Source organism: Zingiber officinale, chromosome 1A (assembly GCF_018446385.1).
Source record: "Zingiber officinale cultivar Zhangliang chromosome 1A, Zo_v1.1, whole genome shotgun sequence".
Taxonomy (NCBI): Eukaryota; Viridiplantae; Streptophyta; class Magnoliopsida; order Zingiberales; family Zingiberaceae; genus Zingiber; species Zingiber officinale.
In genome coordinates this window covers 182,197,602-182,223,210 of record NC_055987.1, presented here as the reverse complement: position 1 = coordinate 182,223,210, position 25,609 = coordinate 182,197,602, and the positions used below count along the sequence as shown (strand labels likewise).

At 41.0% G+C, this 25,609-nt stretch overlaps 1 protein-coding gene, 1 long non-coding RNA gene and 1 pseudogene across 2 annotated transcripts; all 3 read left to right on the top strand.

The window, feature by feature from the left end:
• Positions 1-10,437: 10,437 nt before the first annotated feature.
• LOC122039363 lies at positions 10,438-10,574 on the top strand (annotated as a pseudogene).
• A 2,067-nt stretch (positions 10,575-12,641) lies between these two features.
• Positions 12,642-13,435, top strand: LOC122013029. The gene is made up of 3 exons (XR_006120419.1): positions 12,642-12,880; positions 13,123-13,193; positions 13,303-13,435. It is a non-coding gene; the product is annotated as an uncharacterized LOC122013029 (long non-coding RNA).
• A 9,051-nt stretch (positions 13,436-22,486) lies between these two features.
• Positions 22,487-24,517, top strand: LOC122007629 (aluminum-activated malate transporter 9-like). The gene is made up of 6 exons (XM_042563296.1): positions 22,487-22,778; positions 22,868-23,008; positions 23,084-23,356; positions 23,426-23,565; positions 23,662-23,808; positions 23,883-24,517. Exons 1-6 carry the CDS (start codon positions 22,487-22,489, stop codon positions 24,426-24,428), a joined length of 1,539 nt encoding a protein of 512 aa, XP_042419230.1. The 3' UTR covers positions 24,429-24,517.
• Positions 24,518-25,609: the final 1,092 nt, after the last annotated feature.

The window sequence follows — 25,609 nt, the reverse complement described above, 5'->3', positions numbered from 1 at the left end:
ACCGATGAGCCCTTGCGGCTTGGTGTGCCGTGAGGGAGAGGAGGAAGAGGAGTGGGCGGCGGTGAGGGTTTGGAGAGGATCGGCGTGAGTTAGGGTGAGGAGAAGGAAGTTGCCGAACCAAAACTAAAATAAACCAAACCCCACTTAAACCCTCTATTTATATTAAGTGGGTAACCCGAACCAACTCTAATATAAATTTAATTGTCTCCCTTTCCTTTCAGCACGGCCCTGCTGGGTTCAACTGGTTACTAACATTATCCTCTACACGATAGGTCTCGGGTTCGATTCCCGCTTAGACCGTTTTCGTTTATATTTATTTTTGCTACTTCCGCTACTCGGAAAATTCCGGAAAAATATCTAAAAATTCCAGAAAAATCATACTATATTTCTAAAACAGTTTTGAGAATTTTCGGGCGTTACAATCCCCCATACCTTATAAAAAGTTCGTCCCTCGAACTTAGAACAATTCGGTATACTGCCTCATGTGCTTCGCCTCTCAAGTCGCCTCTGCGGTGATTTTGCCACCGACTTTAACTAATGGTACTTCCTTGTTCCGCAATTTCTTTCGCTCGGTCTATTATCCGAATAGGCCGATCGTCATAGCTGAGATCATCACGGACTGTACTAACCGGGGCTCAATCACCTGGTGGCGTCTGGAATATGCTTCTTCAATGGAGACGTGAAATACGTTGTGGACAGTGACATTTCCGAGGTAGCTCTAGCTCATATGCTACCTTGCCCACTCTCCTCGTGATAAGGTATGGTCCCACATATCCGGGGCTAGCTTGCCCTTCTTTCCAAAACGCATGACTCTTCATGGGAGCTACTCCGAGGAAGACTGTATCCCCAACCGAGAACTCTAGGGGTCGCGGCGTGTATCGGCATAGCTCTTCCGCCGGCCTGTCAGGTCCTCTATCCTCCGGCCGAATCTGTATGGTCACGTGGTAGCCGCTACTAGATCCGTCAAGCTCTAGTTCCTTCATGCTCACCACTCTCATACCAACAGATTGGTGATCTGCACCTCCGCCCATAGAGTGCCTCATAAGGTGCCATGCCGATAGTGGCTCGATAACTGTTGTTGTATGCAAATTCGCTAGACTCGGATATTTGCACCAACTTCCCTTGAAATCTAGGGCACAAGCTCTGAGCATATCTTCGAGTACCTGATTTACTCGCTCCGTCCGACCATCCGTCTGAGGATGGAAAGTCGTGAATTTTAACTTCGTGCCCAATGTCGATGTACACACTCCCAGTGATGTCTCTGTCCGAAATGATGGTTCGTGGGACTCCATGTAGTCCGACGATCTCCTGGAGATATAACCGAGCTAGCTTCTCCATGGAATAGGATACCTTGATAGCTAAGAAGTGGGCCGATTTAGTCAACCTGTCGACTATTACCCGATGGCGTCAAAACCATTCGTGGTTCCGGGTAGTCCCACTATGAAATCCATGGAGATATCCTCCCACTTCCATTCGGGAATCAGATAGGCTGCAGAACTCCTGTCGCCGATGTTCCGCCTTGACCCTCCGACATGTGAGGCGGATGCTAACATATCTGGCGATGTCTCGCTTCATCCCGGCCACCAAAACGCGTTTCTTGTCTTGATACATTTTGGTGGAGCCTGATGCATCGCGTAGGGAGTCCTGTGAGCCTCATCTAAAATCTGCTCCGTAGCTCCTCCCGATCTGGAACACAGTCTGTCACCAAAATACAACACCCCGCCATCGGACACTTCTCTACTTTCTGATTTCGCTAGCCCTTGCTTGATTTTCTGAATCTCGGGTCCCGATCCCGAGCTGACCGAATATCACCAAGCAAGGTAGACTCTAAGGTCATAGTAGAGAGCTGTCCCACGATGAGCTCGAGACCGAAATCCACGATCTCCTTCTGTAGGGGCGGCGACATGGCTGTAAGAGACAATAAGGTAGCAATGGATTTCGCTAAGTGCATCTGCTACCTTATTGGCTTTCCTGATGGTAGAGGATGTCTATATCGTAGTCCTTGACCAGCTTTATCTGTGATGTCGCATATTCAGATCCTTCGAGTGAAGAAGTACTGACACTGATGATCTGTATACACTCGCACCGAGCTCCATATAAGTAATGTCTCCAAATTTTGAGAGAGAAGACGACTGCCGCAAGCTCAAGGTCATGAGTAGGGTAATTCTTCTCATAATCCTTGAGTTGTCTGGAGGCATAGGCGATCACCTTGCCGCTTTGCATCAGATCGCTCCTAGTCCCAACTTAGAGGCATCACTATAGATGTCAAAGTTGCTGGTGTCGGGCAGAGCCAAAATAGAGCACCGGTCAATCTCCTTTTAGCTCATGTTCTCACAGTCCTCCGTCCACCGGAATTTCCTGCTCTTTCCGTAAGAGTCGCTGGGGAGGCTACCCGAGAAATCCTCTACAAACTTCCTGTAATATCCTCGCTAATCCCGTAAAGCTCCCGATTTCACCGGCGTTCTTGGTGCTTCCATTTATCGCTTCTATCTTGCGATCCACCATAATACCATCCTTTGAGATGATGTGACCCGAAGGACACCTGGTCTAGCCAAAATTCGCATTTCGTGAACTTGGCGTAAAGTGGTTCTCTGAAGTGTCTGCAATACTAGTTTCGTGTGCTCTGATGTTCTTCCTGAGTTCTGAGTAGATAAGAATGTCATCGATAAACACAATAACAAACTTATCTAAATACTCCCAGAATACTCTGAGATCCATGAATGTAGTTGGAGCATTGGTCACGCTAAAGGGCATGACCACGAACTCGTAGTGTCCGTATCCGGTTCTGAATGCTGTCTTTGGTATATCCCTTCTTTAACCTTTACTTGATGATAACCTGATCCGAGATCTACCTTAGAGAACACCGATGCCCCTTCACCTGATCGAATAGGTCATCTATTCGGGAAGAGGATACTGCTTTTGATTGTGACTGGTTGATCTCGTAGTCTATGCACAGATGCTTCCATCCTTCTTCTTCACGAACAACACAGCGCTCCCCATGGTGAGTGACTCGGCGTATGAAACCCTTGTATCCAAACTCCTCAAGTTCCTTGCTTTGAGCTCTATAAGCTCGAAATTGGATTTGTGCCGGGAATAAGCTCTATCTCAAATTCAATCTCCTTTGGTGCTAAGCCCGGTAGCTCTTCAAGACTGCTGGGTAGTCACAAACGACTCGGACCTCCTCCTTTCCTGGCTGGCGTCGACTACGTGTGCTAGGAATCCTGCATCCCGAATCCAGTGCCTTCATAGTGAGAGAAACCTCTTGGCCTTTCTCCTGGTTCCCCGACGAATTGAACCGTGCTTCGCTCAGTTGAACGTGACTTTCGCTTACACTCGATAGAGGCACCGATTTGACCAAAAAGTCCATTCAAGATAATGTCATAGTCGGTCATTTCTAGCACTATCGATCGCAAAAGAGCTCCCCTGCGCTATAATGACCAAGACCGCCTCGAGCCGTGGACGCCATGATCTCTCCGAAGGTAGCGCCATCAAAACCACTGAGTATCTCTGGAGGTACCTCTAATTTTTCGGAGAACATCCTGCTATATATGAATGGGTTGCCCCAAGATCAAATAGAACAGTAGCACTATATTGAAAAATGCTAATCCGACCTGTGACAACCGTCGAGGCATTGGCTACGTCCTCTCTGGTGAGTGCGTAGATCCTCGCATTCGCTAAAGCTGGAGGGGCTTCTAATCTGCCCTGGCTGATAAGTGGACCTTCTAGAGCGGCCTGCATCTGATGTAACTGAGCTGGCTGGCCTGCATACGGAATCTGCTGTGGCTGAGGAAGACTGGTCTTGCTCGGGCACTGCTTGGCCATGTGCCCTTCTTGTCCACATTCAAAGCATCCTCGTGTGCCCTTGCGACAAACCCCTGGGTGGAATTTCCCACAAGTGACACACTTTGGATAACTGGGTCGCTTGCTAGATGGTCCTCCTTTTGAGTCACTCCCTGATTTGCGCTTGCTGTTGGAGTTCCCTTTCCAGTTAGAGCTGTGGCCCTGCTGCTTTTGAGTGTGAGAGTTTCCTTGGCCTTTGAACTCTGAGGAGACTTGCTTCTGTTGCTTCATGCTGTTCTGGTAATGCTCTGTGGTCAAGCTCCTCCGTGGTCTGTGGCCTATGAATGCCACCACCACGTTCACTGCGATCTCGGCCTCAGCATCTTGAGCATCAACCGGATTCGTTCCTTCTCCGTGCTGACTAACTCTGGGCCAACCTGTTGAATTTCTTCACGGCTTCCTCCACCGAAAGGTTGCTCGACGAAACTCCGTGAACTCGTCGTAGTGGCGGTTTGTAACCGCATGTGAAAGAACTCCTCAAAGAATTCTTCTCAAGTCCCCATGACATCCGTTCACTGGGCGCTCGTTTCGATTCTTTCCCACCACATGCGTGCGTCTCCGTCAGAAGGAGGCACACTTCACCTTCTCGTGTTCGGGCCACCCGTAAGCTCCATCGTCCAGTGTTTTGAACCATGCTTGTGCATCCCATGGTTCACTAGTGCCCGAGAAGTTCTCTGGACTCGCTGCCACTGGATCGGATAGGCTTCCTTCCTTACCGCTCACCGCTGGTGCCGGGCCGGTGCCGCAGGTCGAGCCGGTGGAACCTCTAAACACTCGGAGTCGCGGGTTTGGCTCGGTGACTGTGGGGTGTTCTGATTAGCCTTTAAGGTGGCTATTTCTCGTTCACTAGTCAGAATCGAGCCACTAATGTCAGAAGATCCGGAGGAGGCACCGAATCGCCGCCTTCTTGGGGCTCACCGCTAGTGCCCTTTTGGGCCCTCGTGCCATTTCTAATGACATAGAGAACATATGTATAACTAATACTATCACGGTTATAAAATTTCGATATCATGATTAAACTACCATGTACTAACAAGCACAAGCATATAACATGAACTGTAATTATAAGCAAGAAACATATAACATGAACTGTAGCTATAAACAAGAACATTAAGGAGAGTAGAGGTATCCTTACTTGGGAGCTGCAGGTACAATGTCGATGTGTGTGTAGGAAGTATGGAACACGGCTCGATACCACTCAGAACGACCCGCCTACGGGTACTAAGTCGTAAGGCGAATCGCCACAATATCGCTAAGCTATACCGCGGAAAGTCGGGTTAATTAAAATTTTGCTAACTAATTGATTCTTATAAACTAATCGCCTTGCATCGATCTATCGACATCGGTACGGTCACAAGACCGGATCGGTCTCGTCCGATCCCAAGCTTCATTGCTTACATTCGGATCGGTCTACGCATCGATCCAGAGTGCCCGATCGGTCGGTAGACCGATCGGTGGCTTTCGTGCTGTTCGCATCTGGATCGGCCGGTTGACCGATCCTTAAACCTGCAGAATCTGGGTTCGCTATTGTCCTGCTGGATCGGTCGGCAGACCGATCCAGGAGCTGGATCGGTCGGCGGACCGATCCAGTATACATTGGATCGGTCCGACCGATCCAGTACTGAAAATCTCTTCGAGGCTATCAGTATCGAGCCGGATCGATCGGCCGATCGATCTGGAGGATACAAGATGTTATCAGATTCATCGATCGGCCGATCCGATCCAGCAGCATCGTTGTGCACCGATCGGTCCGAGACCGATCGTCTCGATTTCGCCGGAACTCGATTTCGTGACTCGTGTGCCAAAATACAATCCAACAACTACCTACTGCATAATAAACTATTCTAATAACTGTAGTGGCAATTCTAAACTGGTTCATGGCATTTCACTCACTAAAACACATTTTAACAACTTAACGTGCATGAAAACGACAGTATCAAACTAATAAACTGAAAGTGCTGAAAGTAAATGCTAAAGAGTTCTAATGTATAAATGAAGCTCGTTAGATCCCTAAGATCTTTCATTCCAGTTCCTGCCACACACACCATCTTCGCATTGCCCTTCAGCTTCCTCTGCTAGTCCATCTTTCCTTTACCCTTATCTGCAGTATAAGGAAAAATAGAATCTGTAAGCTTAAAGCTTAGTAAGAAACCATCTACCTCACAAAAACATGCAACGATGCAATCATGGATTTAAATCATGCTATTTGAAAACATGCACTGAAAAGCTAAACCATGGCATACTGAAATCTAATGGCATAACATATAAGCATGGCATATACACTGGAATCATGGCATAGCAAGTAATAACACTAAGCTAATCATAAGTTAAGCTAACTGAACTAAAGTCTGTAACGAAAACAAACTCCACTAGCATATCTGATTTTGAGTTTGAAACTAATACATAATAAGTGAAAATAATAAACATGTCGTTGGGCCCGGCAACTGTACTTGCTGTGCGCGCATCCCTACTAGACCCGGGGTTGCAAGTCCCGAATTTAGCAGGGTTTACTAGGTTGTCTGAACCTAGGGACGACTGTGGGAGTCCAACCCAATGGATATCTAATCCAGTACAGTGCCACTGAAAATAAAATACTAATATCTTTAGCTAACTGATATAACATGCGATTCTAGGTTATCTGAACCTAGAGCTAGGTTATCTGAACCTAGAGGCGACTGTGGGAGCCTACCCATTGGACCATAGTCCCATATAAGCTGTAGTGAGCAAAGTTACTAATTTAAATGCTACTAATGCATTTAACTGGGCTAATAAACATAACTGAAGGGTAATTAGCTAAACTAACCCCTTTTTCGAACACTTGGTGTGCTTCAACCCCTCTCTGCATTAGGAAAGACACCTCTAGGCACCCAACCGCGTCTATGATCTCCAACTGAAGGAGAATAAACGTGTCCGGCCCATCTAAAGGTGCTAACTAAATTCCTAATCTTCGAGAAGGGTTAAAACACATCCTAGGTGCCGGAAACTACACATATAGCTAATAACTAATGCATATAAACGAACGGAGCTATTATACCGCAGGTGAGGGGTTTCTTACCTCCTGATCTTAATTTCTTACGATTCTATTCGCTAGAGTTCCGGTGGAGATGATCCTCTCGATGATCCGATCACGTCTTCGCGTTCCTCTCGCGGAGAAGAACCTCTTTCGTGTTGGAGTCGTCGCCGGAAAGTGAACCTATGGACCCTTGCCTTGGTGTGCCGTGCGTGAGGAAGAGGAAGAGGAAGAGGAGTGGGCGGCGGTGAGGGTTTGGAGAGGATCGGCGTGAGTTAGGGTGAGGAGAAGGAAGTTGCCGAACCAAAACTAAAATAAACCAAACCCCACTTAAACCCTCTATTTATATTAAGTGGGTAACCCGAACCAACTCTAATATAAATTTAATTGTCTCCCTTTCCTTTCAGCACGGCCTTGCTGGGTTCAACTGGTTACTAACATTATCCTCTACACGATAGGTCTCGGGTTCGATTCCCGCTTAGACCGTTTTCGTTTATATTTATTTTTGCTACTTCCGCTACTCGGAAAATTCCGGAAAAATATCTAAAAATTCCAGAAAAATCATACTATATTTCTAAAACAGTTTTGAGAATTTTCGGGCGTTACAGGATACCACTATTATCATCATTAATACCAGCATCATACACATTTTCAAGCACGTAGACATCAAATGAAAAATAGTCATGTAATGTGAACCCAAAGAGTATCCTCTGATCATTTAAATTGATTTTTTGATTTTTTTCCCTTTACCACTAGCAATATTTCTTTTCTCTAAACATTCTACAAGTCTATCATGTTCAAGTTGTCTAAATTTCTCTTTTCTTTTACATGAAGTACCAGTAATATTCACAATTATAGTAACATATTAGAAGAAATCACTCACAATCTGATTGTTTTTAGTAACTGCAACAACAACTAGTTGAAGTTGGTGAGCAAAACAATGGACGTACCTTGCAGATAAATTTTCCTTCAATATGAGAGCCTTCAATCCATTATACTCACCTCTCATATTTGAAGTCTCATCGTATCCTTGACCTCTCAATTTTGATAATGACAACTTATGTTTTGCAAACAATTCATCAATAACCTTCTTCAAAGAAATAGCAGAAGTGTCAAACACATGCACAATAGCAAGAAATCTTTTAATAACATATTCATATTTGTTCATGTATCTTAAAACAACTCCCATTTTCTCTTTGATTAAAATGTCTCGACACTCATAAACGATAAGAAAAAATATATTATCATTTATATCATTAAAAATGACATTTGTGACTTTAGCAACACAAGCCTGTGTTAAATTCTTTTGAATTGTTGGAGACTTTATTTGATTGTTTCCCTGGGTATTTTCATTCATTGTCTTGGCAATCTCGTCATTTCTTTGGGTATAGCGTTCAATCAATTCAAGAAAGTTTTCTTTATTTGAGGAACTTGATAACTTGTCATGTCCACGAAAAGAAAACCCTTGTTTTAAAAGAAAGTGTGTAACATCTAAAGTTGTCGTTAATCGAGTACGATATACAAACTTCATTCCATGCCCCTGTGCTTGTAGCAAATGTGACACACTTTGTCATTGATTTTGAAAAACCTCAAGTTGTGTTCTTGCACTATTGTGAGCACTAGCTACACCACCAACATATGTATTAAATACTTCCATTGCTTTTGTCCAATTATTCATCCATAAATTAGTAAATGTCTCATCTCCAACTCGATATCCTCTATGAGAATTTTTAAAGAGATAGCACCAAAAACAAAAAGCTACATCTTTTGATATATTGTACTCTAACCATGAAAATTTTTTAAACCAAGCAACTTGGAAACTTCTATGCTATTTACCAAATTAATTATCTTTGGGGATAACTATGGCCAAATAGTTGACAAGGCCCTCTAATAAAATATTCTCTTCAAATCTGATATCTATTAGAAATATCAAATTCATTAATTGGTTTGCGTAGTCCTAGGTCACTAACAACATCATCCGAGTTGAATTCAATGTAAGAATATTTTTTTTCTTACTATTTTCTTCCTTAGAACTCTTAGAAGACTCAACACTTCATTTTAAAAATTTCTCCATAAGCGCAACAACTTGGGGGCGGGCGGCGGGGTGAGGTTGGGGGCTTCACTGCTTCTATGCTTCAGGCCTGGCCGCTAGGGGCAGACATTGGTTGGGCCTGCGACCAGGCGGGTGGGTGAGCTAAGGCGAGCGGCAACAAAGGCATAGAAAATGAGATGTGAATTATTAAGTTATTAATTTTGGGAATTGGAAGTATAGCTTGAGAATTCATTCATAAATCAACGCCATCAAACGTGTTTTTATTTTATTTTTGGTTTCCTTCTTAAGTAAAATGAGACCATTGGTTTCATTTTATTTAAGACCATTTTTTTAAAAAAATAGAAGAGTTATCTTCTTCTGCTTCTCTACGACTCTATAATATGCTCTACTGCTCGAGCTCGCCTTTCTCCTCACCCCTTAGACTACATCCTGCAAGTGGAGTGTTGGAAGCCTGGAAGTGAGGCAGGGAGTGTGGGTAAGGTTTACTAGTGGAATTTCCTAGAGCAAGGGGTTGCTTCTGCACACCCCTGTGCCCCCTTGCCTCCGCTAGCTGGAAGTGGAGTGTTGGAAGTCTGGAACTGAGGCAGAGGGTGTGGGTAAGGTTTACTAGTGGAATTTCTTGGAGCAAGGGGTTACTTTCGCACACCCCTGTGCCTCCTTGCCTCCACTACTACTCTATTCTAAATAAAAAAGTTTTCTTTTGATAATTTCTTTTCTTTCCTTTTGGTGATTTATATTTTTTTTCCTTCTTCTCAATTTTTATCTTCCGGTTAACCCCCGGGATATAATCACTGTCCTGCTCAGCGTTAGCCAATTTGTGGAGGAAAATCAATTTCCAACCATGATCTATGAGTTAACTGCACATGACTTATACATTAACTTTTTTCCATGATTGGTCAACACAAAATTCATTTGATTTGATAAAACTTAGCTCATTTAGCACCAAATTAGCACTTTGAACTTAGCTCATCATCCTAACATTTTACTTATGTCTAATATATCTCAATATACATAAATTATATTATAATTCTTGTAAGATGTATGTTATATAAGTTAGTAAATAAATTTATTTATAAATTATTCAAGAACATTATTAACATTAATGAATTGAATTTATTAGTGTTGAAATTTATTTATTTTATATATTTTTTTTTTACAATTGAACTGATATAAAACTTGAATATCAAACTTGAAAGACGTTTATAATCCTATATTAATTAATAAAAATAATAATTAAAAAAAATAAAGAAACATCTTTTCTACCATATAATTGTGTATTTTTTTTTTATAAAATAACAAAACACTTAGGTTCCAAATAAAAGAAATGATCATTTATATCTTACTATTTTATTAAAAATTTGGACCATCTACTAATTAATTTTGGTAAAGTCCAAACTAAAATTATATTAATATCATTTTTTATAAAAAAAAAATATGCATTGCCATGATTTTCTTTAGTCCCACATTTTAGGATTGGTAATACCACGAGCGAAAAAGATTCTATAAATACCTTGGGTCGACGATATTAGAAAGCATACATTTCTCGGCATTTTTGCTAAGATTAGTATATGTTCTTATCAGTTTAATATATAATATAAAAATTAAATTAATTTTTTAATTAGGGAGAGCCCGTTACCATAACTTGCGGGTTCTCAAAGGAGCCTAGCACATCTTTACCAAGTCCAATTTATATACTTGAGATAATAATTTATGAGCATTCATTTATTATATTACAATTTATGAGCATTCCACTACAAGAAATTTTAGATTTAACAACACCTAATAGACAACAGTTTTTCGAGAAACTGTTGTCTTTTTGCCATTTAACAATGGTTTTATTGAAAACCGTTGTTGTTCATCATAATTTTTTTTAAATGACAACGGTTTTTAAAAAACTGTTGTCTAATGTATGTCAAAGACAACGATTTTTAAAAAACTGTTGTTTAATGTATGTCAAAGACAACGGTTTTAAAAAACTGTTGTCTATTGAATGTTGTTGAATCCCAAAAAAATAATAGTTTTTTTTAACTTCACGAAAAAAAACTCACGAACAAAGAGTTTTTTTGTTCGCGTGAGGCTAGGTCACCACTGCCGATTCCCCTTTCCCCTCCTTCCCAACCCGACGCTGATCCTCGCCGCCTATCGACGCCGCGATACTTCTTCTCCCCGCATACATAACCACCAGCTAAGAGTTACTCAACGCCGACTGAAGCCTCATTGAGTCGTGCCTTGCTCCGATCAACGCCATAGCTGCCGTCGCCGAGCCCTAACTCTTCCCCGACACCGGAGCCACGAGGAAATCGATCGCGCTAGCACCAAGCGTCCACCGCCGGCTAAGGCTCTTCTCCACTGATCACTAGAGTCCATCCGGAGATTTCTCTTCTCCTAGAGTCGCCGACCCTGCATTGATGGATCTTCGGTTAAGAGGGGTTTGAACCCTAGATCTAACCTCCTGCGGCGCCTCTCTACACATCGCAGCTTCGACGATCGAACCAGGTTTGCTCTAACCGATCTTTACTCTAGTGTTGGCATTGCCCTATTCCTCTGTCCCAGCTCACCGCCACAATAACCTCCCGAGCCCTTGATAATGGATATTTTTGTATATTATTTTGGCTCTTATACTTAGCATTTTTATCCTCTCATTCACTTAAATCTTGCTTAATATCATAATTCATGAGTTAGGATATATTTGTGAGCTTATTATAATTATTCCCTAATTTTGACATTATTTCATGATTTTTGTAGGGAATTAAAGAGGAGTCATGGACACGAGTTGAGTCAAACCGATTGGTTGAAAGCTATAGATCCAAACCCGGTTCAATTTGAGAATATTTGACTCAAGTCAAATGGAGAGTTGGACTTATCTAGCTCAATCAAGAAGGGGATCATCTTCTAATGGTTTTAACTCAAATCCATACCTAAACCCAACCCACTTCTTAAAGCACAATTCCAAAAGTCCAATTTCATACTCTTAATGGATCGGATCCCTCTCCTTAACCCAAAATCCGAACCCGTTAAGAAACCCTTCTCCTTATTCACTCCACACCCGGCACAGTAGAACTCCTCTGGGTTCGCGTTTCTTCTGCTCGCGACAAAGCTAGGGCACGCGGCCACCTCTTCTCCTTTCTCCCTTTTCTCCGGCCGGCGGCGTTTTCTCTTCGCTTGCCGTCGGCCGGCCAACCCTTCCTATTCTTCCTCCTCTGTGATCTGCTCTAATCGGCAACGGACAGTGGCAATCTCCGGCGATTGCAAGCGACGGCAAGCATCTCCGATCAAGCTCAACTCGCTGAGGGCGTTTCCCCGGTGAGTTTCCTTCTCTTTATCTTCTGATTTCTCTCTTGAGGGTGTTCCCTGTTAGGGTTCAGAGGAGGAGAAGACAGGAGAGAGCTCCGATCAACTCGCTGAGGGTGTTTCCCCGGTGTTCCCCTTTCATCCCCGACCATCATCTGGACTTCTTTTCTCACTAAGGAAGTTACCCCGATGGACAAAGGAGCAAGAAGATCGCTGGCGGTAGTCCACTTATCACTGATGTTGTTGGTTCCATTCCGTTCATCAATAGTCGTTCCAGAAGATGCAGAGATCATCTATCACTGATTGCCAGAGTTGAGTATTCTGCCGGAATAGTTGTTGTCCGCTGGTGAAGGTGTTTCTGATCCAGGCCTCCGTGTGACGACGGGGGTTGTCGTGTGGTGAATGATCATAGAAGAGAAGAAGTGGTTGGGTAATTAGGATTTATTTTTGTTTGTTTTTTTGAATTGTTAAGTTGTAATTCACTTTTATGTTCATTCTTACAGTCATGTTCTTATGTTCTTTAGATTGTTATATTACATTTTGTTTAGTTGCATTTACTTAGATGTTGTCTTTATTTTCCTGCATTTACTCGTTATGTTCTTCTGTTAGATCTATTATGTTATTTGCCTACTACCAATGCAGTTTAACTGATTTTACATTGACTGAACAAGGTTGATTTTATTTAGGTATCAAACTCTCCCATTTGTTTTAGATATTACATGTCTTGTTTGTTAATTTCTTCAAACCATTATTTCTCAATTTGTTAACAAGGAAACTCATGTTAGCATAGTCATGATCAGAGTCTAATTATAGTTTACAATTATCTGAGTGTTATTGATTAACTGTTCTGTCCTTTCTTCTGGTTCTTTTTTTTTTAAATTTGTGCACTCATTTAGATGGTTTATTATTCTTGTTGTGATGAATTCAGGTCTAGTGAAAATACTGAAGAAGTATGACAAGAGAACAGGAGCACTTATCAGGCAGCCCTTCATCGAAAAGGTGCTGTAGCAGCCATTCTTTACAACTGATCTCCTATACAAACTCGTGAAGGAGTGTGTGGCTATGCTCGACCACCTCTTTCCCAGCAACAACCTGTCAATTTCAGCAGAATGCGACGGACAAAATGGAGTGCCAAAGCCGGCACAATCAGGTGGGAGGGTTCCGGAGTTGGAGGAGATTAAATATATGCAGAGCTTATACATGAAGAGCACCGTAGCAGCGCTGCGGTCCTTGAAACAGATTAGAAGCAAAAGTTCAACAGTCAAAACATATTAGAAAATCTCATGTTATATTGTTCTACCTTTGTTTTAATAGTGTTATCATTTTGTTGGTTGCTTATGAAATTTTGTTGGTTGCTTATGAAATTTCTTCAGAATGTTATAGATATTATTTTTTAATGTTAGAAAATTGTATATTAAATTTTATTTTGAAATTTAGTATTTTGAATGATTTATAATATTGGAAAATTGTATATTAATTTTTTTTTATTTTTTATCTAAAAAAGACAACGGTTTTTCACCGTTGTCGTATATAGTTTAAAACTATTGTTGAAGACCCTGTTATTAAAGGTAGATGTTCAAAGACAACGGTGAAAAACTGTTGTCTTTGAAGGAAAAGACAACGGTTTTTCACCGTTGTAAAACTGTTGTCTTTGCCTTCAAAGACAACGGTTAAAAACTGTTGTCTTTGGGCATCCCTTTTAACAACACGACCTTTAACAACAGTCTGAAAAGGGCTACGACAACGGTGAAAAACTGTTGTTGTTAGGCTTTTTTCTTGTAGTGTTCATTTATTATATTACACATGCAACATGTGTGTGCATTATGACTAGTATTATTTATTTATTATAAAATAAAAATATGATCAATAAAAAAGGATAAAAAAATTAAAATGACACTCTAAATTAAAAGAAATATCAAATGGCATTCCTTTTTAAAAAAAAAAAAAATTAAATGAGCTCCCCATTAGTAATTTTATTTCAAAAATATTCCTTGATTCAACGCTTTTGTAGTCGTTATTGATAGCTACTGCAACATGTAGAAATTACTCATTAGTTGTTACAACATACAGAAGCTATCCAACAGCTGCTACAACGTGTGTAGAATAAGTTTAAGATTTATTATTTAAGATTTACAATATGTAGAAGCTATATATTAGCTACTACAACGTGTAGAAACTACCTATTGTAGGATCGATGTATGTGTCTTTTTTTCCTTTTTAAAAATGAAGTGTGTGGCGGAACAAAACAACTAAAACTAGAAATTAAAATCAACACGACCGATTTTATTTAGTTTGGAGTATTCGACGACTCCTACTTCAAAACCTAGGTCCTTTAGAAATTTTCGATGGGTAATCCACTAATCAAATGATTCTTTACAAAAAATAGGTTGGTAACAAGACTACCAATTTTTAATATGATGTGCAGAAAGATAGCAAGAATAAAAAATAACAACTATACGTTACCCAAGTCCATACCCGTTTGAGCATGTAGCGGCGTCATGTTGTTCTTATGTCATTGAGACTTGAATGTGGTAGAGTAGTAGTGTACGATTGGAGCAGCCGGATGGTCAAGACAGCATATAAATAAGTCATATATCACTTCATTATGCGTTGGTTGAACATGGCTTTTCAAGGATGTTGAGGGTGCCTCCAATCTCATTTGAGGCGTCTCCAATCTTAAAGTTTATCTTGTAAACTCGGCTTCGATCAGCTCTGATGCCAGCAGAGTTTATCCGCACGAGGATTCCTCCAAGTGCTCTGAGGCACCTCCAATGCACCTCCGAGGTGCCTCCAACCCAATCTTGGGTGCCTCCCCACAGTACAAACTTTATCTCCTTAAGGGCGCCTCCGACCTATCCAGGGTGACTCCATTCAAGCTCCGAGGCGCCTCCTCGTAGTTCTGAGGCACCTCGGATACTATTTATTTGAGGCTATTTTTTGTACTTAACTCTTACAAAAGCCCTTAGTCTAATACAGAGTTAGCACAATAAAATAAGATAACATTATTAATTAGATCTTGTCTTATCAAGACCATGATCTAGTCATGGTCTCATCTTAGACTTCTAAAATTGATATATAAGATGGATCAGTGCCTACAACCCCATTGAGCTCATCCTCACTAGATCTCTCTCTTCTAGTGCTTACTCCACTTACCTGCCAAATATTTGGTCTTCCAGACCCATTTAGACTTTTTCTAGTCTTACTTAGTGTCTGATCTATTAAGACTTACCTTGAACATTGAGTTAACACAATAGATATAAAATAGTAAAGTAAAACAGTGTTAATAGTATTAATAATTCACTGGTCTGGTTGACTGAAAATTTGTAACGCCCGAAAATTCTCAAAATACTTTTATAAATATCCTAGTATTTTTCTGAAATTTTAGGATATTTTTATGGAATTTTTAGAATAGCGGAAGTAGCAAAAATAAATGGAAGCGTAAAGTAGCCTACGCGGGTATTGAACCCGAGACTTACTAAACCTTATGCTTTAGTGATGACTCTAGTGACCAAGTGAACCCAGCAGGGTCGTGCTGAAAGAAAAGGGAATCAATTATATTTATGTGAGAGTTGGGCCGAATTAACCACTTAATATAAATAGGAAAATTATTAAGTGGGGAATTATTTTAACACAACTCTTCTCTTCTTAAAACCCTCACACGCCGCCCCTCTTCCTCTCCACCCTCTCGGCGCCCAAGACCTAGGAACTTAGGGTTCGGTTTCAAGGGCCATAGGAGCACCTCCCGGTGACGACTCTAGCACGAGAACGTTCCACTCCGCGAGAAGGGCACGTAGACGTGAGGAGATCGACAAAGGGATCTTCTCCACCGGAAAACCTAGCGTTTGGATTTGTAAGAAACTTCGAGCAGGAGGTAAGAAACCCCTCACCTGCAGTATAAGTAGCTATTCGTATGTTTTTACGCATTAGTTAGTCGTATACAGATTTTCAGTACGTAGGGTATGTTCTAGTGCACAACAAGTGTTTGATAAAATGTTTAGCTCAGTAAAATGCCATAGTAGGCATTTTAATAGCTCAGTAAATGCAATAGAAGCATTTAAAATAGCATATTTAGTCTTGCTCCTGTAACGACCCGCCCTCTAGTAACTAGGCTGTGAGGCCGATCGCTACATTATGCTGTGCTAAATTACTATTGCGGAAATCTGGATTGATTAAAATTTTACTAAACTGATTACTGTAAAATCTGAACTTAATATTCTAGGTGTACCTAGGAGTTGTACACATGCTAGGGAAGAGAATCTATGCCTCTCGGATGACCTGCTAGCTGTAATCAGGCATTTCAATCGATCCATGGATCGATTGGCCTGTCGGATCGATCCAGTGATCGATCCAGCTTGATACTAGCACGGAGAAAAACTCTGGATCGGTCGACTGACCGATCCATAAACTATATTGCATATTGCTTCTGTATGCGGCTGGATCGGTCTACCGACCGATCCAGGAGCACACTGATCGGTCGGTTGACCGATCCAGTGGCTCACTGATCGGTCGGCTGACCGATCAGTAAGCTTCGGTGCTCTCTGTTCGCATCTGGATCGGTCGGCTGACCGATCCATATCAGACGCTAACTCTCTGTTCGCGACTGGATTGGTCAGCTGACCGATCCAGTGGCACAACCCCATTTCTGATCGATCTGTAGATCGATCTGAGTTTCTGATTTCAAATCAGAACCCCTGATTTCAGCACTATTTCGTGCCCAAATCATACACGTCAAGTCTATAAAAACTAGAAACATTTCAACATGTATTAGCTAACATTTTAAACATGATATCATGCATGGTTCACTAATTCATGGCATACAAATATTCTAAGTGTGGAATAATAAGGTTCTAACAGTTAACTAATTTTGCTGAAAGTTCTAATGCATAAATAAAACTTGTTAGATCCCTCAGATCTTTTATTCCAAGTTCCTTCCACACACATCTTCATCACATTGTCCTCCAGCCTCCGCTAGTCCATTTTCCCTTTATCTTTATCTGCAGTATAAGGAAAAAGTATCTGTAAGCTTAAAGCTTAGTAAGAAACCAGCTACCTCACAAAACATGCACACAATGCAATTTATGTTTTGAAAACATGCTATTTGAAATACGTACTAAACATAGATAAGCATGACATAGCAAAGTTACTAAGCACAGATACTGAAACATAGCATGCATATCAAAATCTAAGCATGGAACTAACTCATGGTATCAATCAGGAAGAACTAAACTGAAACTGAAACTGAACTAAACTAAGCTGATACTGAATTAAATCCTGATCACATAGGTGACTGCGAGTTTTGAAAACTGTATACATAAGTAGATTAAAATAATAATCATGCTGCTGAGGGTCCTGGCAACTGTACATGCTGTGCGCGCATCCCTAGCTAGGCCCGGGATTGCAAGTTCCAAATCTAGTAGGGTTTACTAGGTTATCTGAACCTATGGACGACTGTGGGAGTCCAACCCAATGGATATCTGATCATGTACAGTGCCACTGCTGAAAATAAAATACTGAATAGCTGTACTGTTTTATTTAGCCATTTCTAGGTCATCTGAACCTAGAGCTAGGTTGTCTGAACCTAGAGGCAACTGTGGGAGCCCACCCATTGGACATCTAGTCCCATGAAAGCTGTAATAAAGCTAATTAACTGGATCAATACTTTTATACGGCATTTAACTGAGCTAAATAAATGCCCACTGAATCAAAAGCTGTCCCAGTCTTTTTATCGAGCATTTGGTGTGCTCTAACTCTCCTCTCTAGTAGGGAGACCACCTCTAGGCACCCGACAACGTCTAAAACCTCAAACTGAAGAGGGAAAACACGTCCAGCCCATCTAGAGGTGCTCGACTAATCCCTAAAGCTACGAGGAGGGTTAAATACACCCTAGATGTTGACAAAAATCTGAGTAAAACTAATCTAAAAGCATGCATTCAAACGGAAGCTACTTATACTGCAGGTGAGGGGTTTCTTACCTCCTGTGCTAGATTTCTTACAAATCTAATCGCTAGATCTATGGAGGAGACGATCCTTTCGACGATCTTCTCGCGTCTACACGTTCCTCTCGCGGAGGGGAGCGTCCTCGTGTCGAAGTCATCGCCGGAATGTGCCCTTGGGACCCTTGGGACCCTTGGGATGGAACCCTAGCCTTGCTAGTGGTTGGCGCCGAGAGAGGGAGGAGAGGAAGAGGTGGCGTCGGTGAGGGTTTGAGGAGAAGGAATCCCGATCAAAATAAAACCCCACTTAATAATTTCCTATTTATAAGTGGTAATTTCGGCCCAACTCTAACTTAAATAAAATTGTCTCCCTTTCCTTTCAGCACGGCCCTGCTGGGTTCAACTGATTACTAGAATTATCCGTAAACCATAGGTCTCGGGTTCAATTCCCGCGTAGGCCGTTTTCGTTTTCTATTTATTTTTGCTACTTCCGCTACTCTAAAAATTCTGTAAAAATATCCTAAAATTCCAGAAAAATCATAGAATATTTCTAAAATAGTTTTGAGAATTTTCGGGCGTTACAGCTCCAGCTTATATGGGACTACGGTCGAATGGGTGGGCTCCCATAGTCGCCTCTAGGTTCAAATAACCTAGTAAGAGCAAGATAAGGTATATTAGCTACAAATCAGTATTTTACTTTTCAGTGGCACTGTACTGGACTTCAGTTGTCCTTGGGTTGGGCTTCCATAGTCGTCCCTAGGTTCAGATAACCTAGTAACTCTACTAAATTCGGGACTTGCAGCCCCGGGTTTAGTTAGAGATGCGCGCATAGCAAGTACAGTTGTCGGACCCCTCAGCAGCATGATTAGTATTTTCATCTATTTATGATAAATAGCTTTCAAAAACTCACGACAGTTATGTGAATATGATTTAAATTCAGTATTAGCTTAGTTCAGTGCAGCTCAGTTTATGTTTCAGTTTAGCTCTTTCCTTATAATATTCCATGATTAGTTTGATGACGTGTTTTAGTATACATGTTAGTACATTCAGTATGCCATGCTTTAACATGTCCATCATATATTTTAAATAGCATGTTTTAAAGGCATAAATTGCATCGTATGCATGTTTTGTGAGGTAGATGGTTTCTTACTAAGCTCTCGAGCTTACAGATACTTCTTTTCCTTATACTGCAGATAAAGATAAAGGAAGGATGGATTAGCGGAGGTTGGAGGTCAATGCTACAAAGATGTGTGTGGGCAGGAACTTGGAATGAAGACCCTTGGGAACTAGCAAATTTAAAGAATTAGGACCTTTTGTTCTTTTTAATGTTTATGTACCTTTGGAATGTTTAAGAATTTTGAATTGTGAAACCATGCTTATGCCATGCCTAGGACACTAGCTAGCTTATTGATGAGTAGTAAATCATGCATAATGTTAGTGAAGACCTATTACAATGCTCTCTAGGCATTTTAAGTTTATTATATTGAGTTGTGTATGATCGAGCTCTGAAATCAGAGTTCTGCAGCGAAATCAAAAACTCCAATTGATCGACCGATCGATTGGAGGGACCTCAATCGATCGGTTGATCGATTGAGAGCTGATTTCCGCGAACAGTAAGCTCTGGAATCGATCACTGGATCGATCGATGAATTAGCCTCGTGAACAGAGAGCTTCTGAATCAATCACTGGATCGATTGGTATAGCTGGATCGATCAGCCGATCGATCCATAAATTCTTTCGTGCACAGTAGCACGCTGAATCGATCAGGGAATCGATCAGATGACTTCAATCGATCAGCCGATCGATTGGAGTGTCTGATTTCAGCTGGAAGGGTCTCATTTCAGTCTTTTGAGCAAATAGAAAGTTTGGGTTCCTTCCCTAGTGTATGTATGTCAAAGGAAAGGTCTTTGAACCTAATCTTACAGGCTATAATAGTCATTAGCAGAGTAAGATTTTAAATAGTGCAGATTTCCGCACCTTATAGTTAGCACAGCATAATGTGACGGTCCGGTCCCGCAGCCTAGTTAGTAGGAGGCGGGGCGTTACAAAACTAGTCGATCACACATGCTTGGAGTTTATTCTTTCAAGACTTCTCATTACCTAGGGTTGCCTCCTCGTAGGGTTGCCCAGCTTCACTCATTAGGACTTCCATTGTCTGGCTTCACTCACCATGACTTCCACCACCTAACTTCAGTCACTAGAGCCTAGATTTACTCACTAGGACTTCCATTGCCTGACTTTATTCACCGAGACTTTCACTACCTAGCTTCACTCACTAGAATCTGGCTTTACTCACCAGGACTTCCACCACCTATCTTCACTCACTAGGGTTTGACCTCACTTACCAGGACTTCCCCTTGTCTAACCTTTAGTTAGGACTACTTACTTAGTAGACTTCTCACCTACCTAACCTTCCGTTAGGACTTACCTTTGCTAGTCATCTAGTCATGACTAAACTCCAGTCTTCCAAACATCAAGTCTTGTTTGGATTAACCCTTAGTCAACCTGATCCGACATTAGTATATTGTCAAACATCGAAATTTCAGAGGTCGATTGCACCAACACCTATTAGCTATTACAACATATTTATGGTGAGTTTAAGATTTAAAATTTAGGATTTACACCATGTAAAATCTACCAAGTAGCTACTACAATGTATTTAGGGTGAGTTTACGGTTTAGAATTTAGGGTTGTAGCAACTATTAATAGTTTCTGCAACTATTAATAGTTTCTACAACTATTTTAACGTAATTTTGACAAAGTTTAAATAATTTTGACTAAGTTGATATATAGAATTTTGATATAATAATTTCAGAGACCCTAAATCCTAAACTCACCCTGAACACGTTATAATATCTACTATATAGCTTCTACACATTGTAGCAGCAACTACTGGGTAGATTTTACACAGTACAAATTCTAAATCTTACATTCTAAATTCACCCTAAATATGTTGTAGTAGCTACTCGGTAACTTTACACATTGTAAATATTAAATTATAAATCTTAAAGTCACCTAAATATGTTATAGTAGTTATTTGATATCTTCTACTCATTGTAACATCTACTTGATAATTTTTACACATTGTAAACCTTAAATTCTAAATCTTAAACTCACCATAAACATATTATAGCAGCTATTAGATAACTTCTACATATTATAGCAGCTACTCGATAGCTTCTATATATCGTAACAACTACTAGTAATTACTACAACAACACTAACTGAAGGAATATTTTTTGAATAAAATAAAGGATGCACATTTGACTTTAATTGAAAATGCGGCGCCATCTAACAATTTTATAAATGATGGCCTCATTTGATTTTTACCTAATAAAAAACTCATCAATTGGTAGTAAAAGTGAAATCGTTATCTCGACGGTCTTTCCAGGATAACTCTCTCACTATCTGAAAGTGAGGTAAATTATAAGGGACTTTGCCTAGCATTAAATAGCAGCACATGCAAGGAGAGGTTGAGGCATTAGTGAGGCATTTTACATCTGTTGAAAATCGACTCCAGACCTATTGACAACAATACCCTTATATGAACTAACTACGTTAGCCCATAGAACAATAAAAAAATCTCATCATCAAGAGGTGGTGTGTGGAGCCTGTGGCTAACAGAACATCCACGCTAACAGAACACAGGCAGCATCAAACAACACAACACCAAATGCATGCATTAAAAGGCACAAGATCTATCTAGTGACATGAAAATAACAAAAAGAAATCCAATCTCTGCCATGGAATTAAAATACTTCAATTCTTTTTCCTTCTTTTCTAACACGTACGGGGGCATGTATCAACGATCACGGAATCTGATACCAACTAATTGAACATATTCTAATTCCTTTTACACACGTTCTCTTCTCCTGTGGCCTCTCGTTTTGCCTGCAAATGACACATTCCTCAGATTAGTTTACTTCTATTGAGATATGATATCACTGGCAGTCGCCACCCTTCCACTAGATTTCATGAACATTTCAGTTTGCAGGACATCTCTCTGAAATCGAACTGTCCTTCCTGCTTGTCCATTTATTTTATCACAAACACTTCCATCAAATGCAAGAGCACAAAACTTGATCAGCAGAAAGAATCATGTACCATATTCGTTGAATAATTACCAAATCCAAACTGATCAGGTCATTTCATTAATGTGATGGACAAGTTTCATGCTCTGCATGGTTCTCAACATCTCCAGACATTAAAATATACGCAGATGCAGTTTTTCTGCATGGTTCTCAACATCTTTTATCTACTTGCACCGCCAATCTAATCCAGCCTCTCTCATGTCTTTTAAATAGCCATCCTTTGTGTCTGCACTTTAAACACCAATCAAGTCAGCTGGCGGCACCTAGGATGGACGGCGGGAAGAAGGGGAGTGTGGAAATCGACATCAGTCCGCCGCCTCCCGTGAAGAACACCGGCGGAGGCAGTAGTACTTCTAGTAATACTTCACCAAGCCAATGGATTTGGGACGTGCTGGAATTTGCCATGGAGGACACCAACAGGGTGACCTTCTCCCTCAAAGTAGGCTTCGCTTGCCTCCTCGTGTCACTGCTCATACTGATCAGGCATCCCTACGAGTTCTTTGGTACCAACATTGTTTGGGCCTTAATCACTGTGGCCATCATGTTTGAGTACACCGTTGGTTAGTTAATTTAACTCCAGTAAAGTAATTAAGTTAAATTCATATGCGAGATTTAATTAATTATTCGTAAAAAAATGTATATATTTTAGGTGCTACATTTAACAGAGGATTCAACAGAGCTCTGGGGAGTTTGTTTGCCGGAATCTTTGCAGTGGTGTCCATGCATATCGCCGCGTCGAGCGGCAGCATATTGGCACCTTATATCATTGCTTTTAGTATCTTTCTTGTCGGTAGGCTTCATTTCTTTAACCTTTAATATTGAGTTTATCAATATTTGTGAGTGATTATTGGATTAACGAAAGCAGGAGCCATCACATCCTTCATGAAGCTGTGGCCATCCTTGGTTCCTTACGAGTATGGCTTTAGGGTCATCCTACTCACATATTGTTTGATCGTCGCCAACGGGTATAATCGAGTGGGAGATGCGATGAGGACCTCCGTCGATCGGCTGTACTCGGTCGCGATCGGCGGCGTCGTCACCGTCCTCGTGAACGTTCTCCTTTTTCCAATATGGGCCGGCGAGCAGCTGCACAAAGAGCTCATCGAGCACTTCGACTTGGTGGCCGACTCCCTTCAAGGTTAACTACTTTGCTTAAGCATTAATAGCATTTTCCCAATCATCAATTGTTCTTCTTTCTTTGCGGAAGAATGCGTGAAGAAGTACCTGAACGACGACGGAACCGAGCGGCCGGAATTCTTAAAGACGGTGATGGACGACTTCCACGACGAGCCAGCTTATCGCAAGTGTCGAGCTATTTTGAAATCATCGTCGGCGCTAGATTCCTTGGTACTACAGCATCTCCCTTTAATTCTGATAACCTAGCTCGGAGTACAACGTGATGGTATTCATCCCGTTTAAGTGTTTGTAAAAATGTCCATGCAGGCCAGTTCTGCTAAATGGGAGCCACCGCACGGTAGATTCCGGCATTTCTTCTATCCGTGGGCAGAGTACGTAAGTGTCGGCTCTGTTTTACGTCACTGCGCCTATGAAGTCATGGCGATGCATGGATGTTTGCATTCAGAAATACAAGTGGGTGCACTTGAAGCATCATACGATCGATTTCTGTTCAATTTAGATGTTGATGAATATGTACCTTTTTACAGGCTCCTTATAGTCTACGGTGTGCATTCCGAGCTGACATCCTCGACACAGCCACACGAGCAGCCGAGCTCCTCCGTAGCTTAAGCGAAGACATCTACAACATGAAGCGTTGCCCTCACCCCACGCTTCTCAATCACGTCCATAATTCCACTGAGCGCCTGCAGCGCTCCATTGACCTCCACTCCTACCTCCTCACTTCCTCTCAGCTCTCCTTAGACAGGGAGGAGGAAGACGGAGATAACGACGACGACGACGGCCATCTAATTGAAGTCGTGGCGATAAATGTTGGTGCTTTCAAGGAGACGACGGTGACAAAGCAGCACAGGCGGCGACTCCGGTCGTGGCCGTCTGTCGAGGCGGCTGAGCTTGAAGATGGAGCCATCGGCTTGATGCAGAGACGCTCGTTCGAGCGCAGTACTGCTGCTCTGTCCCTCGCTACGTTTACATCGTTGCTCGTAGAGTTCGTGGCGCGGCTTGATCACTTGGTGGAAGCGGTTGATAAGCTTGGAAGGTTGGCCAAGTTCAAGCATGAGATCGTGTCATCGTGAGCTAGAGCATTATGTTGGTCTTCACTTTTATATATATTTTTTTTAAAAAAAAAATATTATACACTTAAAGGAGGAATAAATCCTTCAGTTCAATAAGATAATGCAATTAAGAACGTGTTAAATATGTATAATGCTACTAAGCTAAAGTTGGATCATTATGCAAGAGGACCATTATTGAGCACTATCGTCCTGGAGGAGTATCATTACCTTTTCTTCTTCATTTTTTTTCCCTATAAAATAATTTATAAATCGATTTGAATAAAAGGTATAGACTCTTCGTTTAACTTTTTTCCCCTACATGTTAGTTTAATTAGTCCAAAAGTGGTTTTACTAAAACTATTGTTATTTTCGTCTCTTGTATTAAAATTTTTATCATAAGATCATCAATGAATACTGAACGTCTAACTTGTCAAAGTTGCAAAAACTCAAAATTTTAACTTTGTCCACAAGTTAATTTGAATAAAACTAAATATTTCAGTCTAATTAATATCATAGGACCATCAATAATGAACGTTCGATTTAGTTACTTAAATTCTTTAATTAATTTGTAAATTCGTGTTAAAATTCATTGGTAGGATTAGGGATGGCAATAGGGTGGAGCGGGGGCGGGTTTGTCATTCTCATCCTTGTCCCGTTCTCATTTTTTCGGGTTCGGGGATTCCCCGAACCCGAACTCACGGAGATTAAATCCCCATCCCCGCCTCATTCCCAAATTTAATTTTATATTATTATTATTATTATTTAATAATAATTATTAATGATAATATTAATATTAATATCAATATTCATAATATCATTATTAATAATATTTTCAAAAAATTTAATATTAATATTAACACTATTATTAATATTTTTTAAAAAAATCATATTATTATTTATTAATATTAATAATAATAATATTCCGGGCGGATTCGGAGATGGGGATAGTATTCCTATACCCGCCTCGAACCCACCCCATCCCCGAAAAATCAGGGATCCCCATCCTCATTTCAGGTTTTCCCCGCGGGGCCCCAAACCTCCGGGGAAAATTGTCATCCCTAGGTAGGATCACTACCCTGAGGGGCGGTGGGCGATAGTTTACGTGGCGACCTAAATTTAAATTTTTTTAATATTTCTCTCATATGTATACAACTCTCTTTTCTATCTTACATGTAAAATGTTACTCTCTTTTCTTCTGTATG